Source organism: Polypterus senegalus, chromosome 1, assembly GCF_016835505.1.
Source record: "Polypterus senegalus isolate Bchr_013 chromosome 1, ASM1683550v1, whole genome shotgun sequence".
NCBI classification, from domain to species: Eukaryota; Metazoa; Chordata; class Cladistia; order Polypteriformes; family Polypteridae; genus Polypterus; species Polypterus senegalus.
In genome coordinates this window covers 24,348,919-24,368,645 of record NC_053154.1, presented here as the reverse complement: position 1 = coordinate 24,368,645, position 19,727 = coordinate 24,348,919, and the positions used below count along the sequence as shown (strand labels likewise).

The 19,727-nt window shown below is 40.2% G+C and overlaps 1 protein-coding gene across 1 annotated transcript in view; it reads right to left on the bottom strand.

The window, feature by feature from the left end:
* Nucleotides 1–19,727, bottom strand: part of trpm5 (transient receptor potential cation channel, subfamily M, member 5) — a 197,583-nt gene that overhangs the window by 139,751 nt on the left and 38,105 nt on the right. Inside the window, exon 2 of the mRNA XM_039744779.1 lies at nucleotides 1,918–1,985. Coding sequence (XP_039600713.1) covers nucleotides 1,918–1,985 — 68 coding nt within the window. The remainder of the gene's footprint in view (nucleotides 1–1,917; nucleotides 1,986–19,727) is intronic.

Genomic DNA, 19,727 nt, shown 5'->3' with positions numbered 1-19,727 from the left:
GATTGGCTCTGAGCCCTTTCTTATTTGCAATTGTGATGGACAGGTTGACAGACGAGATTAGACAGGAGTCCCCATGGACTATGATGTTAGCAAATGACATTGTGATCTGTAGCGATAGTAGGGAGCAGGTAGAGGAGACTGAGAGGTAAAGATATGCTCTAGAGAGGAGAGTAATAAAGGTCAGTAGGAACAAGACAGAATACATGTGTGTAAATGAGAGGGAGGTCAATGGAATGGTGAGGATATATGGAGTACAGTTGGCGAAGGTGGATGAGTTTAAATACTTGAGATCAACAGTACAGAGTAATGGGGATTGTGGAAAAGAGGTGAAAAAGATAGTGCAGGCAGGGTGGAATGGGTGGAGAAGAGTGTCAGGAGTGATTTGTGACAGATGGGTATCAACAAGAATGAAAGGGAAGGGCTGCAAGACGATAGTGAGACCAGCTACGTTATATGGGTTGGAGACGGTGCCACTGACTGGAAAGCAGGAGACAGAGCTGGAGGTAGCAGAGTTAAAGATGCTAAGATTTGCATTGGGTGTGACGAGGATGGATAATTAGAAATGAGGACATTAGAGGGTCAGCTCAGCTTGGACAGTTGGGAGACAAAGTCAGAGAAGCGAGATTGTGTTGGTTTGGACATGTGCAGAGGAGAGATGCTAAGTATATTGGGAGAAGGATGTTAAGGATAAAGCTGTTAGGCAAGAGGAAGGCATAAGAGGAGGTTTATGGATGTGTTGATAGAGGACATGAAGGTGATGGGTGTAACAGAACAAGATGCAGAGGACAGAAAGATATGGAAGAAGAGGATCCGCTGTGGCAACCCCTAATGGGAGCAGCTGGAAGAAAGAAGAAGAAGAAGAAGAAGAAGAAGAAGTGAACCCAACACTATCTGACTATCTGCCTGACCATGTTCAGAAGCCATTAAGAAGGCTAACAGAATGTCAGGTTATATAGCGTCTTGATGTGTGGAGTACAAGTCACAGGTGGTTCTGCTCAAGCTTTGTAACACATTAGTGAGGCCTCATCTGGAGTACTGGGTGCAGTTTTGGTCTCCAGGCTACAAAAAGGACGTAGCAGCACTAGAAAAGATACAGAGAAGAGCGACTAGGCTGATTTCAGGGCTACAGGGGATGAGTTATGAGGAAAAAGCTGAACTTTTACAGTTTAGGCAAAAGACGATTAAGAGAAGACATGATTAATGTGTTTAAAATTATTAAGGGAATTAGTCAAGTGGATTTTAAAATGAGTTCATCAAGAACATGGGGACACAGTTGGAAACTTGTTAAGGGGAAATTTCACAATTTAGGAAGTTACACAGAGAACCATAGGCACTTTGAATAAGTGACCAAGTTGTGTGGTAGACAGTAAGAATTTAGGGAACTTCAAAACTCGACTTAATGTTATTTTATCAGAATTAAGTAGATAGAACTGGCAAGCTTTTTTATTTTATCTTATCGTAGAATCATCTCTCGGCAGCAGGGCGGCCATGCGGCACATGCATACAGGTGCCGTTCTCAATTCTGCCACCTTTGCCATCACTTTCCCTACCTCTTCATACCTTAAATCATTCTGGAGGCAGATTGAAGACTTAACTCCCAGCTTAAGTGAAAAATAAAGGAAAACATACAAAGCAATTGCAACACAAAAACTGACTTAATCAGTTTTAACGTGAAAAGATTCTGACGGAAGAAGAGAAGAAGCGGAGTGCTAAGGTGGAGAAAATAACAGCTGCTCAAGAAACAGCAAGCGCATCAACCTCTGAGCAAATGAATGCTAAACATACAGAGAAAGAGGATGAGGACTATGAATGCTCAGGTCAAGTGTATTCACTGCATGTTATTGTGCAGTGCGCCATTACTGGTGTAGTAGATAATTCAAAGAGAATGTACAATAATTAATGTTCAACACCACTCACCTCTTGTCCTGTAGAAATTCAATTTTTCTTCCACATCTGGTGCAGATTTCTCTTTGTAAGACATCATTCTGCAGAGAGGGAAAAAAGAAACATCAGGAAACCTTCCTATATGTTCTGTTTTTGAAAATACAGTAGACACTAGTGGTCATCAGAAAAAATTGTGAGATATCAGCGATGTTAGAGAGTCTACCTTCATACACTCAGAGCTGTCAAAAAGTGCTCCATGAATTCAATAATAAACATGATGGCTCAATCGAGTTCAAATTATTGACAAGTGAATGGTGTGAATGAATGTGGCTGTGTTTGTGAGTATACTGTGCAATGTCCAATTCTGGCTCTTCTTATGCCTAATGGAAAACACCCCAATCCATCATTATCCTGAACTGGACAAGTAAATGGGCTCAGGTGCTAGAAGAGAAAATGGACAAGTCTAACACAATAAACCAGTGTTTAAATAAATGTTCTTCCTTTCCCCCAACACCTTCTACAAGTGACCAGGCCTCCACACCATCCCTACTGCACCCAACAACTCCGACCTCTGATAATCATTTTTGGCTGTCCATAGCTGATGACCAAGTGAGGCAACAACTGAGGAGGGTGTACACAGAAAAGCACGGGACCAGATGGAGTCAGATCTCCAGTACTTTAGGCCTATGCTGACTAACTTTGTGGCGTCCTCTGTCATCTGCTCAGTTTGTCCCTAAGGCTCCAGAAAGTGCCGCTGTTGTGAACAACATGCTTTGGAACATTGTTCCTTTTCCAAATAAGGCAGGCGTGTCTTCACCTAATGACTACAGACCTGTGGCACTTACTTCTCACATCCTGAAGACTTTTGAGAGGCTGGTCCTGGACTACGAGTGCTCTTGTGGCAGATCACCTGGGTCCACTGTGGTTTGCCAATCAGAAAGATTGAAGTGGAGGATGCAATTATCTCTCTGCTACACAAGGCTTATTCTCACCTGGACAAAGCTGGCAACAATGTGAGAATGATGTTTTTTGATTTCTTCAAGGTCTTCAATGCCATCCAGCCATCCCTGTTAAGGGGTAAACTCAGAGATATGCATGGGGATGAGCCTGTGGTGTCCTGATAACGGGCTATCTGTCAGGTAGACCACAGTTTGTGAGGCTAAAGGACTGTGTTTTTGAAATGGATTTGAGCAACACTGAAATAACACAAGGAACTATAACAACAAGAACAAACATTTATTTCTATGGCACATTTTCATACAAACAGTAGCTTAAAGTGCTTTACATAATAAAAGAATAGAAAAATGAAAGACACAATTATAAAACAAAATAAATCAACATTAATTAACATCGAATAAGCGTAAGGTCCAATGGCCAGGGGGGACAGAAAAAAAAAACTCCAGACGGCTGGAGAAAAAAATAAATAAAAAAAAATATATAAGCATAACAGCAGGTCAGGTCACTTGCAGAAATTCTCAGATAATTTGCACTTATGGGGCATATTGATAAGGGGGTGTGACAGAGGAGAGGAGTCAGACCAGGAAACTGCTTGTTGACTTTCATCACACCAAAGTACCTCTACGGCCAGTCACCATTCAGGATGTGGAGGTCATGCATTCCTCCAGGTACTTGGGGGTCCACATCAATGACAGTTTGGACTGATCTCATAACATAGAGGAACTATAGAAGAAAGGGCAGAGCAGGCTCTTCTTTCTTAGGGGAATGCACTCCTTTAATGAGGGAAGTGACATCCTTCACCACATCTACGCCAGTGAGATTCTCTACACTGTGGTGTGCTGGGTTGGTGACATCACTTCAAGAGAGGCCCACCGAATCAACAAGCTAATAGGGAAAACTCACATATAAGATGCACTCTGGACCCCCTGGAGGTCGTACCAAAGGAGAGATTTCAAACAAAACTGAGTGTCACTATGAATAATGCTGCACATCCTCTCTCTGACACATAAACACACAGGACTTTCAGCCAATGAATTATTCAGCAGAAGTGGGTCAAGAAGCACTATGGGGGCTCCTGTATACCAAAGCAATATGCCTTTTTAATGCCTCACTTTTCGTATGACTGCTCTTTTCATCTTTGAAGTGTTCCTTTCTTTTCAGCAATTCTATTGTGTATTTGGAGGGGGGGTGTATTTAAATGTTATTTATTTATTGTACATTTACTGAACTTACATTAAAAGCCAAATTTCATTATTTTTGCAGATAAAGCTCTATCTGTCTATGAATGGAGTTCATCATTAAATCCTTAACTTACACTAGGGGACTCTGCCCCCTGCTTGCTTTGCTCGCCAACCCCTATGTGGGCGCTACGCGCTAGCCACATGGCGGATGTGCCGCTCACATATGGGGAATTTAACCAGATTGTTATTTTACATTACAGCGAGTGATTAACCATAGTAAAAAATAATAAAACATGATCATTTGAAAGAAAAGTATGTTTCATGTTGCGTTAGAGGAATTTGTTGTGTTATACATTTTTGTTCTGTTTGGCTTTGAAATTAACACACAAATACTTTTAAAACGTACAGTGTTACTGTAAAACTTCAGTAAAAACAATATTTGGAATTAACTTTTCATCAATATTGCATTGAATTTTGATTCCGTGTTTGGACTTACATCTTGAGAACACAACGTATAACTGCCTGTGAGTGAATATCATTTCTTTCTCTCTAATAAATAAACCAACTTTTTCTAATGTTTGTCTTTGTGATTTGTTAATTGTCATAGCAAAAGCTGTTATAACGGGAAACTGTAAACGTTTTAATATGAATGGCATATCTCCTTTGGTGTCTAATGTTTTCCACGGAAGATGTACTATGTTACCTTTCTTGTCTCCAGTTAAAATTTTACAAGTCAGAATTCTTCAAACACTTTTGATTACAACTAATCTTTTCCTATTGCATAGCCCATCACTCATATATAAATTACATAATGAAATTACGATACATCCTTCTTTCAAGAGTAATGTGGCCAGTGGAAGACCAGACGGTATTAACGGTTGTAGATATTCTACCGGATATTGTAAGTTGATGTTTTTTCATCTTCCGCACAATCACTACAAACTGTTTCAGCATAATCTATCGATGTGCATTTAACCAATTTGCTGTGTAACCGACAGACAATTTTCACGTTAATTCATTTGACTTCATCGTTTCTCTGTGCTAGGATTACCTGTGTACTCAATCCTTCTGTTGATAACCCTTCGGGATAAAATTCTTCATTAAGATTTGGACATAATAAGTCTTCTTTAATTGGGAAATTAAAGTGAGGAAAATGTAAAAATTTATAAGAGCTGAGAGTGCAGGAACCGTGTCTGACAAAAGCATTCACACAAATGAGAGGTGAGAGGACCGTGGGAGTGGGCCGTTAACCGTAAATGGTTGAGAGAAGGGTGTGACTTGACTAAATATCTTGGCAAATAGTCTCGTCTCCTCTCAAGATTTTTTTTTTATAAGAGTGAGATAACAGAAATGTTCAGTTACAAAGGATGAAAGGCTGAGAATTCTATGAAAGCTTTTGAGAAGAGAAGGTTTTAGGGTTTGTTCAACAATTCAGAATAGTGCAGAATGGTGTGGTGATGGGAGATACTTCCAGAAAGACACCAACCACTGCAGCACTCTACCATTCTCGGTTTTGTGAAGAGCGGCCAGAGGGAAGGCTCTCCTCGATTAAAGACATATGGACCTAATCAATAACATTTTAGATATGGAGAAGGACATCTTTCCCTCTTTACTACTCTCAAAAGTTTTATTCTGGCTGTTGGCCTTCCTCTCTTTCTCATGGGTGGGGGTTGAATTGAATTTAGTTTTGTTAAGTTTGTCTTGATTGTATGGAACTTTACATGCTTTTAATGATTCCAATAAAAGATTAAAAAAATCTTAAAAGTTTTCTAAATAAATGATTATGAACGAAAAAAGACATATGGAAGCCCATGTGGAGTTTGTAAAAAGGCACATGAAGGGCAACTCAGACTATGAGAAACAAGATTCTCTGGTCGAATTGAACTAAGATTAGCGTCATGTCTAGATGAATCCTGGCACTGCTCATCACCTGTTCAATTGCCATTTCAACGATGAAGCATAGTGGTGACAACATCGTGCTGTGGGGTTACTTTTTAGGGTCAGTAAATGGAGAAAGATGCAGAGATATACTCAATGAAAACCTGCCTCCTCCAGAGTACTCTGGACCTCAGACTGGGCCAAAGGACAAACTTCCAAGAGGACATTGTCCCTAAGCACAAAGCAAAGACAACATAGGATTGGCTTAATGACAACTCTGTAAACCAATGTAACATCCCTGGTGAGGTCTGGAAAACGGCAGTCCATCGAGAGTCTTCAACCCTCCTGACAAGGAAGAAATCTGCACAGAAGAAGGACAGAAGACCACCAAATCCAGGTGTGAGAAGGCTGCAGTGTCAAACCCAAGAACACCCCAGGCTGTGATCGCTGCTAAAGGGTCTTCAACTAAGCACTGAGTAATGCGTCTGAATACTTGTGTCAATGTGATATTTCAGTTTCATTTTTTTAACAAACTTCCAGAAATATTCTGTTTTTGCTTTGTCATTCTCGGGTATTAAGCGTTGCTTGATGAGAAAATAAATGATGTTAGCCCAAGGCTGCAATATATCAAAATGTGTAAAAAGTGAAGGGCTCTGAATATGTTCCACATTCGCTGTAAATCTCTTTACCAATTGCCTGCCACTTGCACCTGAAAACCTCAGCTTTATTTGCATAGATTTGCACAGCAAAATGAGTTAGGATGTCCTGTATGTGCGCATGTCGGAGGTTTTGAAGGAAATCGACACTCAGCTGCAGAAGAACAAAACCTCAGCTGGCAGCTGTCCTGGGTTGTGGTGCAGACCTTCAAAGAAGTGGTGTTTGCTCACCTTAGATTAGAAACCTTTTCGCCAGCTTTCAATAAAACAACTGTGTAGCATTCAATAACGACGACTCGTCTTATAGTGTGATGTTCCTGGAGCCACCACAAGTATCCCTTTTTTTATGATCCCCGTGCGGCTACTGCTTCCACTGCCATACCTTGCTGCTTTAACTGGTTGATGCTGCCAGCAATAATAACAATGAATTACTATTACATAGTGCTTTTCTAGCCTACTTAAAGTGCGTCATATGGACTTTGGGGAGCCACTTCAACCAAACCCATCCTCCTGAATGTTGGAATATCAGCCATTCTTATGCCAGTACGCTCACCACACTTGAGCTATGATGTAAAGAACAGATGAGAGAGGTAGTTAGCCAATAAGGGGTAGGGTACTATTAGGTGGCCAGGGTGGACAAGGCAATGGTGGGCAGTTTGACTAGAACATCAGGAAACACCCCACTCTTTTAGAAAAATACCCAGGGATCTTTTATGGCCACAGAACCTCAGTTTTGCCAATTTGTATACCACAGTGTCCCAGTCGCTGCCCTGGGGGCATTGGGATCCACACACAGACTGACAGGGTAAGCACCCCCTGTGACCCTCACCAACACCTCCTCCAGCAACAACCCAAGCTTTTCCTAGAAGATCTCTCAGAAATGAAGGCATGCATGTCTACATGCAAATGGATATGTTAGTAAAACTGCCAATAACTCACTGCATCTGTTAGCTCCCTTTGATTATTCCACATTTCTTAGATATTCTTGGTAATTTTAGAGATCATACATTGTAGCAGATGGCACACCACCCTTCAGACAAGTTGGACTGAAGGTCTGACTGACAGTGACCCATTTAAGAGAGATTGGGAGTGCTCACATTCCACTGGCCTCTAGAACATTCAAGAAGAAAGGGAGAGGCACTAGAAAGAAATGGGATAAATGGGAGCTCCTTTCAGAAGTTAGTCCTGATCTTGGTGGATCAATGATAGACACACAGAAAGAGACATCTTTGAGATATTTAACACAGAAAAGAACAGTCAGTATCGAGCAACGCCTGAAGACAACATGCTGGTGTGACCAACAAAGAAACTTTCCATATTTAAAACCCCCCTCCAAGCTTTGGATCTCCACTTTATATCTTACTGAGTTTTGTTTTACAAGCCCAAGTAGTAGATGCAGGAATAAACAGAGAGGGAAAATGGCAAACAAGAGATGATATCTGATTGGCATAATGTTATGACATTAGAACACTCTAGACGAGAACAGGCCATTCAGCCCAACAAAGGTCACCAGTCCTATCCACTTAATTCTTCTAAAAAAGCATCAAGTCGAGTTTTGAAAGCCTGTAAAGTCTAAGGCCAGGTTTATACTTCATGCATCGTGTGCACCAGCGGATGCTTCAGCTACACAGGCATTGTACTGTTTATACTTGAACGTGTGTTTTACATAAACCTGGAAGATTCCACCAGGTGGTAGTGTGAGATATCATCACAGTGAGAAAACATTTGGCTTCCCTGGATTGTGAATTGCCTGAAACATCCATTAAATTCCAACGACACCTGAAGAGGATGGATGTTTAATGATTACATCCATCAATCCAGGGACATGCTCATTCCAGCAAGCATCGGGTGTGAGGCAGAAACAATCCCTGGATGGGCCATCAGTGCATCGCAGGGTAATACAAGCACTCACAAACACAAGCGTCATTTTAGCGTCACCAAATCCCCAGACATTCATGTCTTTGGAAGGAAACCGGAGCACAGTGTGGAAACCCTGCAGGAAAACACGCAAACTCCCTATGAGGCAGCAGTGCTACCCCTCCGCCACCGTGTCACCCCCATGTGCGTAATTATTAACCGTATTCATTATTTAGATTGCTGACTTATCTGTAAAACGTAACATACATACAGTGGTGTGAAAAACTATTTGCCCCCTTCCTGATTTCTTATTCTTTTGCATGTTTGTCACACAAAATGTTTCTGATCATCAAACACATTTAACCATTAGTCAAATATAACACAAGTAAACACAAAATGCAGTTTTTAAATGATGGTTTTTATTATTTAGGGAGAAAAAAATCCAAACCTACATGGCCCTGTGTGAAAAAGTAATTGCCCCCTGAACCTAATAACTGGTTGGGCCACCCTTAGCAGCAATAACTGCAATCAAGCGTTTGCGATAACTTGCAAAGAGTCTTTTACAGCGCTCTGGTGGAATTTTGGCCCACTCATCTTTGCAGAATTGTTGTAATTCAGCTTTATTTGAGGGTTTTCTAGCATGAACCGCCTTTTTAAGGTCATGCCATAGCATCTCAATTGGATTCAGGTCAGGACTTTGACTAGGCCACTCCAAAGTCTTCATTTTGTTTTTCTTCAGCCATTCAGAGGTGGATTTGCTGGTGTGTTTTGGGTCATTGCCCTGTTGCAGCACCCAAGATCGCTTCAGCTTGAGTTGACGAACAGATGGCCGTTCATTCTCCTTCAGGATTTTTTGGTAGACAGTAGAATTCATGGTTCCATCTATCACAGCAAGCCTTCCAGGTCCTGAAGCAGCCAAACAACCCCAGACCATCACACTACCACCACCATATTTTACTGTTGGTATGATGTTCTTTTTCTGAAATGCTGTGTTCCTTTTATGCCAGATATAATGGGACATTTGCCTTCCAAAAAGTTCAACTTTTGTCTCATCAGTCCACAAGGTATTTTCCCAAAAGTCTTGGCAATCATTGACATGTTTCTTAGCAAAATTGAGACGAGCCGTAATATTAGTTTTGCTTAACATTGGTTTGTGTCTTGGAAATCTGCCATGCAGGCTGTTTTTGCCCAGTCTCTTTCTTATGGTGGAGTCGTGAACACTGACCTTAATTGAGGCAAGTGAGGCCTGCAGGTCTTTAGACGTTGTCCTGGGGTCTTTTGTGACCTCTCGGATGAGTCGTCTCTGTGCTCTTGAGGTAATTTTGGTCGGCCAGCCACTCCATGTTTTTGCCATTTGTGGATAATGGCTCTCACTGTGGTTCGCTGGAGTCCCAAAGCTTTAGAAATGGCTTTATGACCTTTACCAGACTGATAGATCTCAATTACTTGTTCTCACTTGTTCCTGAATTTCTTTGGATCTTGGCATGATGTCTAGCTTTTGAAGTGCTTTTGGTCTACTTCTCTGTGTCAGGCAGCTCCTATTGAAGTGAATTCTTGATTGAAACAAGTGTGGCAGTAATCAGGCCTGGGGGTGGCTACGGAAATTGAACTCAGGTGTGATACACCACAGTTAGGTTATTTTTTAACAAGGGGGCAATTACTTTGTCACACAGGGCCATGTAGGTTTAGATTTTTTTTCTCCCTAAATAATAAAAACCATCCTTTAAAAACTGCATTTTGTGTTTACTTGTGTTATATTTGACCAATGGTTAAATGTGTTTTCACACCACTGTACTTTAATGCATTTCATCATGAAAGTGGTATCAAGTATAAATCTAAGGATTCTAAATGTGCAGAGACCTGGAATATCATAAATGTGTTCTGTGTGCCGATTGCTGCTGTCAGGTCAGGAGGAAGCCCCAGAAGCCCATAGCGATTAACAACTGGGTTGGTTTTAAGGTGACGTTTACGATGGTCTACTTTAATGATAAAGTAAACTACGAGATTAAAGTATAAAATTTCAAGATTAAAGCCAAAATATCCACTTTAATCACAAAATAAACCTTTTCACTATGTCCTTAATATTTTTCTCTGTGGCTCAAATATGTTGATGTACATTCTGATGCAGTTGTGAAGGTGCAAAAACAAAAAGATGGCACAGAAGATGGTATATGAGACCTTTAAATGTATCGTGTCATTACGATGAGGAATAAGCGGCACTTGAATATAAAAGCACCACAAATGCATTTGTATGTCGGCATTTTGCTTCACCACATCGAACCATTCATCAAACACTGAAGCTCGCACATCGGTCCTGTAGGATCTTCAAAGTGGCTTTATGTCACAAATTGACAGTCGACAGAGATTCTGACGTCATGTTCTAACTTGACCACACTGCGCCCCCCGATTTTTTGTTGGTGATTAACTTAAAAGAGGTTGGAAGTGATTAGATCGACTTTTTCCATCTTTTATTTTTTGAATACATCACTTTTTACTGTACACTGGTACTGTGAATTTTGTGCACGATTTAGAATAAGCAGTTTTTAATTTTGTTCTATATTTTTTGTATCTGTGTCTCTCCGTCTCTCTTCTGATCACTTGAACATGAACTACAAGATTGAGTATGATATGTGCCAAAGTCAGGGGGCACCACAGACAGTACGATCTAAGAAATGCTCGGCATTTGATGTGGCTGACATCATGGTGGCCATGTCATAAATAGAGTACCAGCTTAAAAAATAAAGGAAATATATACTTGTGTAGAATTTTTTTAATAAAGTCTCTTCGACCTGTTGATAGATCTCTTGATTTTTCTCTTTTGACCAGGGCAATGTACAGCAGCCATTCCACATGCACTTCAGAACAGATCATCCACCTGAAGCTAACTAAGCATGTTCTCAACCAGCTAGTACTTGGATTGGGTTGCTGCTGGAAGAGGTGTTGGTGAGGGCAGCAGGGGGCGCTTACCCTGTGGTCTGAATGTGGATCTCAATGCCCCAGAGCAGTGACGGGGATTATGTGCTGTAAAAATGGCAGCACCCTTCAGATGAGATGTGGCTCTCTGCCATCATAACAGATCCCTGGGTATCTTTTATAAAAAGTACGATGTAGCCTGATGTCCTGGCTAAATTTCCCACCACAGCTTAGCCTCTTAATCATTCCTTCCTTCTAACTGGCTATATCTTCACCACCTAATAGTTAATGTGTGGTGAGCATACTGACCCCAAAATGGCTGCCATCACATCACCCAGGTGGATGCTACACTTTAGTGGTGGTTGAAGTGGCTCCCCACTAACTGAAGCATTTTGAGTAGTGAGAAGAGCATTATATACTGTACATGTAAAGTATTATTAATTATTAAACTGTTAACCAATACCTGCGGTGGACTGGCGCCCTGCCTGGGGTTTGTTTTTCAGCCTTGTGCCCTGTGTTAGCTGGGATTGGCTCCAGCAGACCCCTGTGACCCTGTAGTTAGGATATAGCGGGTTGGATAATGGATGGATGGATGGATGTTAACCAATACTTGTAAATGTACCATTAACAAAACCCAAAATGTTCCACCAATATTCAAGAGAAATAAATATGAACACCCTGTAGCTTTTTGGTGTTCATGATAGATTTTGGAGTATTTAATTATAACCAGTGGATGGAATGATACAGAGTAGAGGGACACGGCCATTTCCGAAAAGTAAACACAAAGGTCTGAGCTAAAGGGTCTGTCACCAAAACTGAAGCGCAAAGTCCAGAATAAACGTTGCCCAGTTTTGACATTAGCTTGAGTTCCTTGCCCTTGACTCACTCTAGAAAATACTGTATTTTGTTTTCTTTCATTGGAAAGGTAATGGAGTAGGCATGTAGCCACCTTAAAAATGTGCAGTTTGATGATAAACATGTCACACAGTCTCCACATCATGTGGTGGCAACGGGCATAACATCTGAAAATACTGCTGCAGCTATGCAAGGATGGCCTCAAAATGGTGGTAACTGGTAACGGAAAACTTTTAGGTAACATTTTCAGATTGATAAGCTTTTCATTTGTATTACCTTTTGCCAACTGCTCTACGTTGGGAGAGATCATTCAAGTATGCGGTTTTACCAGGTAGGCCTTTATCGTTGGATGAAGTATCGTGAATCTCTCTATGTAACCTAATGCAGGATGATTTAAAGTCCCATATATGGACCTGTTTATTGTATATTGGCTTAGCATGTTATCAGCATAACTATGAAGACTTTTCTAACTTAATAATTGTTTGTACACATTTGCTCGTTGTTTTATTCCAAACCTTTGAATGATGCACATAGTGCCAGTATCTTAAATAACATGGACGTGGTGATGTTACACATAGTGCCAAGGGCCGAGCACCTGCCCATCAGAAAACAGACTAAACTGGCAAAATCTGTTACAAAATGTTGCTGACATGATGTCACACAAATAATGCTAAAATTTAATAGCAATAAGAAACACCATTTTAATGATGAAAACATTTTTTCTAGAATGATTCTACAGGACCCATTTATGACAGTACTTACATGAGCCTTTAAATGTGGGGTACCTTAGACAGGCAAAGCTTTCATTTTTGACTGAACCACACTCAGTACCGTAAGCAGCAGACTTCTCTGAACTCTTCTATTGGTCACAGCCAAATCAGAGACTATGCTGATATTGCAGAGGTGATGTACTTGAGGATGATCTGGTAGGGGTGACTCTGTGTTTTATCTTGGTAGAGTAATATATATTGCTCTACTTTCCCCTATTGTATTATTAATATGTAGCCTTAGAATGCCTAATCTCACAGACTTACCACTGTTTATAACGTATTATTGTATATAACTTCTCCCCACCTTCCCTTCTATATCTATAACCTCAGGCAATTAGATGTAGTAAAAAGACAAGCAGGAGTTAAGTTACACATAAAATAATGTATTATTGATAATATTCATAAATAATAACAAAATGCAAAGTACATTTGAATATTGGCAACCATACAACCTGATTAAATGGTGATATGTAGTTCAGGCGGCACACAGACTTGTAGTTACTTAAAATGTCTCTAGTTAAGGCATCATTGGTGCTCAGTTTTCAGCCACATGTTTGTTCAATATGGCTGCTGAGCTGTGCTCTTCATTGTGTTGTCTTCATCATCACCACAGGTTAGCAAGAGATGCTTCTTTCAGAACATGTTGGTTAGTAAGAGACAGAGAGTGAGATAAAGCAAGCAAATGTATGGGTTTTCTGTCCAACCCCTACAGCCAATAGGACATTATGGGACTTAAAAGCTTCTGATCCAAGCCAATTTCAAACAGCCATACTTCAGACCAATGGGGGAAATAGAACATCTTAACACCTGCCCCCAAACCACATGTTAAACATCCTGGCTTCCTTGCAGGGGTTGAAAGACCTTAGCAGAGAAATACTCATCCTCTCCCAACTCTGCCATAAAATTCAAAGAGACTCAGTCGTTAAAGGGGGGGCAAACACGAATGCCTCTCACCAAAGTAACACTAAATTACATTGCTTTGCCTAAATTACAAATAAAGACATACAAAGCATTTATCAAGTTATATGCAAAATCTCACATCACAACACTCTGTCAGTTGGAGGAACAGCTCGGAGTGAAGTGCAGGCTGAGGCTACCAGGTAAGTAAATCATCAAGTCTGGGAAATGACCCTTATATTGTACTCTTGTCATTTGTCCTAAAGGGAGAGCCAAATCCAAAAAAAAACTCTGCCAAACACAAAGAACTCCACCTATTATGCAACTTTATTTTAGAATTAGTTTTAGGGTAAGGGTTACTTTCCATGTAATGTTAGGGTTAACTCTGGGGTTAGAATTATATTCAATGCTTAAATTTATATAGAAAATAAATTAATTCAATTTTAGGACTTTATTAATAGAAAAGAAAACTCCTAATGCAATGTAAAAATGATGAATTTCCCAACTTTGTAATATTGTAACAAATAATCAAAAATTCAGCACTTACGAGTAGAGGAAACAACTGAACTTTAAACAGAATTAACACCAAAAGTCCACGAATCAGTAATCAGAAAACCATATCGAAGGATCAAGACTAAAACAATCCTAAACACAAAATGAGAGACAAGACATTCCTACATGTTCTGGTTGAGGTGAAGCTCTACCAGTTTAGAGTAAATAGGACCAGAAAAAGGGACACAACAAAAACAAAAGCTAATATCGTAACTGCAGGGATCAAAACCAGCATGGGTAACGAGAATTATCGTCAAAGGTTTGCAACAAAATCATTATTTAACAGGACAGATTTCTAAGGAGTACATTGCTAATAAATTGTTGTGTTTATTAAGTCTGCGAGTGGACGAGAGTTTCCAGAAGGACTCAAAACTGGGAGATCAGAAGTATGAGCATCGCAGCTATAAGGACAAAAATCCGGAGCACAAGTCAAGAACCAAAGAAACACTGGCAACATAACCGTTTGAAAGAGCAACTTGAAAAAGGGAACTCCAATGACAAAATGATTCCCTGGGGGACTTTTTAATCTGTCTCATCATTACTAAAGGTCACAGTCTCAGAGGACTCGCCCTTAACAAAAGCACTTGCCCAAACTGCAGGAGTTCCAAGTGTCAGTGAGCATAAAAACCCAAAATGGCCGACAAAATAGTCCAGCAAATTAATAACTGAATTACCATAAATAAATGTCAAAATTAAACTCATTGAATCAAAAAGCAAAAAAAAAACACCAAACAAGCATCAGATATCAGGAAAACTGAAAAAAAAAATTACAAAAAGAAACCACTTCTAGCAGTATTGTTCCTCAGTTTGAGAATAAAGAAAGAACATCACGGCTGACCCTTTATCCTGTCACATTAATGACATCAGAGCTGTGACCTCTGAGGCTGTGCCCTCACAGCAACAAGGAGAAGTATCCTAACAACAGGAGCCACAGAATGGTGTTGAGATGGCACAAAATAAACTTCATAACTTTAATAACTTATTAAACTTGAAAATGAATGCCATGTTTGGATTCCTTGTGCTAGAAAACCTTGTGTTGGTAAAAAGAAACACGTAACAAAATCCATAAAAATGAGTAACAAATCATTTGATGACACATTCATATCAAACTCAAAAAAGATAAGCATAAAAAACCAAAAGCATAAAAAACCAAAAGCACAGTGAGCAGAAGACAAACTAACGCCTCTGCAAAGGTCTGTGGCCGTCTTTAGTCCTTCATAGTCCTCTCAGGGAACTGCGGCCCTAATGATCATGGCACTTGAGACACCTAATTTAAGAGGAGGCCGTGCTCCTGCTATTATTCTAGAAGACATAATGAGAATAATTTTTTTTTTAATAACTGGGAGGAAAGATGTATTCAGAAGTAAAAAAAGAAAAAGAAGTAGGAAACCTGGAAATCTACCACATTGTTATCAATGCCAAATCAAAAGTCAAAAATTAAACCCGAAACCAGGAAAAGGCTATAAGAAAATCAGTTTTAGAAGCACAAAAAAGACTGATAAAAGGATGTTTTGATTTTGCAATTTCTGATGAGAACATGCCCAAAACTGATGGCTGATGATCTCTGAGGATACACACCCTAACAACACAGAGATATCCTAACAACAAAATGGCAAAACTGGGCACAATATAAAATAACCAAAATGGGAGCAAAAATGGCTCAAATGAATAAACAACACCCATAACAAGAGTCTGAGTACAGAACTGACAACAGATTCAAGGTCTAAAAAACCCTCCAAAGCAAGTCTTCAATCTCGTGAAAAGACGAAAAGAAACACAGAGAAAATAAATAAAGGCCTTACTCACAACACCTACAGACATGGCACATAATTAAGGATAAGAAACTGGCAGAAGACAAAAATACAAAAATAACAAAGGCAAGGTTGAGGTGCAGATACAGTCCAAACATATCACTTAATGGCCAACACAAACTGAGGACCTGGGCGCTAGGCAGGAATGTGCCACCAGCTTGTGGGCAAGAGGAGCTCCAGCCAGAAAGAAGCAAATCAAAAACTGAAAGCAGTTAGAGCTCAGAGGAAGACTCAAAGCACACGAACTGGGAGTTCAATGGGGGGGGGTCTACAAAAGGCAAATATTTCTATTTGTGGTAAGACTGGGGGGGTGTTATAATTGTTTAATTATTTAATGATATTTAGCACAATCTGTTTTGGGCCATGTAAATGCATGAATGCGTACCGCCATCTTAACAAGGTGATTACCTTGTTGGCAGTGTGCTAATCAGTAGGCACCAACTACAGAAAGTCTGAAATAAAAAGGGAACGGGATAGCACTTGGGGGTTGGTTTGGCATTTTTGATTAGTTTGGAGAGCAAGTGCTGGTCAGAGAGGAGGAAGGAGAAAAGAAAAGGCAGCATTCGGCCGCTGCTGACTGTAATGTAGAAGAGCAGGGTCATAGACTCCGAGATTCCAGGTGGTGATTTTGCACTTATCTGCTGATCAATGGAGCGGACAAGGGAAGGAGTAGCCGCCATAGTGAGTTGAAGGGAGGGGGCTCAAGAGTAGCAGCATTCGACAGACAGGCAAGGCGCTCTGAGAGGAACGACAACCATGTTGGGGCAGCTCATATCCAGGTATTGGATTGGGGATACTGTGGGCTGTGTCTGGGAAGTTGCCAGATGCAGTGGCAAACGAAGATGGCCAAGGTGCCCCGGGAGCTGCACCTCGGATCCATTTATTATGATCGTTAGGTCTCCTGTCATTTCTGAAGAGGACAGGGTGAAGAAGTGAAAGGAATGGAATGGCTATTAACTGTCCAACACTTGGGATTTTAACTTAATTTATTGTATGGGCAAGGATTTTATACATTTATTTTTTGAACTATATATTGACTTATTTATTGCACTTTTTGCACATTCTTTTTTGTACTTTTAATTCTAGGTTCATGGTAAACTACCATGAATCTAATTTTAAAGTCTCACTTCTCTGCCTCATTCACTATTGGTTCATCCCAGTTATGACTATCAATGTCCCGGGTTCAAGGATATACCTGCTCTGGGCAACCCAGGTATCACACTATAGTGTTGCATATTTTAATTTCCTCAGAGGACAATCACCTTCACCTATATATGCACTGACACAGAAAATAAATTACTATAAAGATGAGTATACACTCACCTAAAAGATTATTAGGAACACCTGTTCAATTTCTCATTAATGCAATTATCTAATCAACCAATCAGATGGCAGTTGCTTCAATGCATTTAGGGGTGTGGTCCTGGTCAAGACAATCTCCTGAACTCCAAACTGAATGTCAGAATGGGAAAGAAAGGTGATTTAAGCAATTTTGAGCGTGGCATGGTTGTTGGTGCCAGACGGGCCGGTCTGAGTATTTCACAATCTGCTCAGTTACTGGGATTTTCACACACAACCATTTCTAGGGTTTACAAAGAATGGTGTGAAAAGGGAAAAACATCCAGTATGCGGCAGTCCTGTTGGCAGAAATGCCTTGTTGATGCTAGAGGTCAGAGGAGAATGGGCCGACTGATTCAAGCTGATAGAAGAGCAACTTTGACTGAAATAACCACTCGTTACAACCGAGGTATGCAGCAAAGCATTTGTGAAGCCACAACACGCACAACCTTGAGGCAGATGGGCTACAACAGCAGAAGACCCCACCGGGTACCACTCATCTCCACTACAAATAGGAAAAAGAGGCTACAATTTGCACGAGCTCACCAAAATTGGACAGTTGAAGACTGGAAAAATGTTGCCTGGTCTGATGAGTCTCGATTTCTGTTGAGACATTCAAATGGTAGAGTCAGAATTTGGCGTAAACAGAATGAGAACATGGATCCATTATGCTACCACTGTGCAGGCTGGTGGTGGTGGTGTAATGGTGTGGGGGATGTTTTCTTGGCACACTTTAGGCCCCTTAGTGCCAATTGGGCATCGTTTAAATGCCACGGGCTACTTGAGCATTGTTTCTGACCATGTCCATCCCTTCATGACCACCATGTACCCATCCTCTAATGGCTACTTCCAGCAGGATAATGCACCATGTCACAAAGCTCGAATCATTTCAAATTGGTTTCTTGAACATGACAATGAGTTCACTGTACTAAAATGGCCCCCACAGTCACCAGATCTCAACCCAATAGAGCATCTTTGGGATGTGGTGGAACGGGAGCTTCGTGCCCTGGATGTGCATCCCACAAATCTCCATCAACTGCAAGATGCTATCCTATCAATATGGGCCAACATTTCTAAAGAATGCTTTCAGCACCTTGTTGAATCAATGCCACGTAGAATTAAGGCAGTTCTGAGGGCAAAAGGGGGTCAAACACCGTATTAGTATGGTGGTCCTAATAATCCTTTAGGTGAGTGTATGTGAGGTTCAGGTAAGTTTAAGTGAGGCCATTCCATAACAATATACTGTATATGAAAAATGTGTTCTCTGCAGTCAAAAATATTTAAATAAAAATAATTTGAAACCTGAGCTCTACTGTACATTGTTTTTAAATATTTATTCATTAAAGTAGATTTCACAGGCCATGTCATGTGTTCTTCATGTTGTTCTTTTTAAGACTGGCTGGGTGGGCACCACCTAGTAACACTGTCTTGGCAGTTGACTACATACTGTATACGTTGGGTAAATAGCAACACAAACGTTAGGTCTCTGAACTTTTAAATGTCTTTGTCAGAGTGTTTATTACAATGGGATGCGTTTCAAGCACAGACTCTCTCTTATAAGACATTTCCCTTTAGAAAGTGACTAATAAAATTGTTGATGCCACCTTTAGAGAGAATCTATACTTAGAACTAATCACTGTTCACCTTACAATGCTGCAGCATCGCCATTACTGTGTACATAAAGTTATACTATCATACACAGAGAACCACAGGCACATGGAGTAAGTTACCAGGTAGTGTGGTAGACAGTACGACTTTAGAGACTTTCAAAACTCAGCTTGATGTTATTCTAGAAGAATTATATGGAAATGTCTGGTGAGCTTTGTGGGCTGAATGGCCTGTTCTCATCTAGATTTTTCTAATGTTCTAATAATATAAATAAAAGATGTGAGCATTTTATGATGAACACCAATCATAAGGCACATAATATCGATGGATTTTTATATAGTGCCTTCAGAAAGTATTCAAACACCTTCAGTTTTTCCACATTTTATTATTTTCCAGTCTTCTGCTGAAATCATTTAAATTTATTATTCCCCCATACACTCATTAATCAGCATTTAATACCCCAGAATAACAAAGTAAAAGCAGGATTTCAAATATTTTTGCTAATTTATTAAAATTATATAACTGAAATATCCCATTGATGTAAGTATTCAGATCTTTTGCTCTGACACG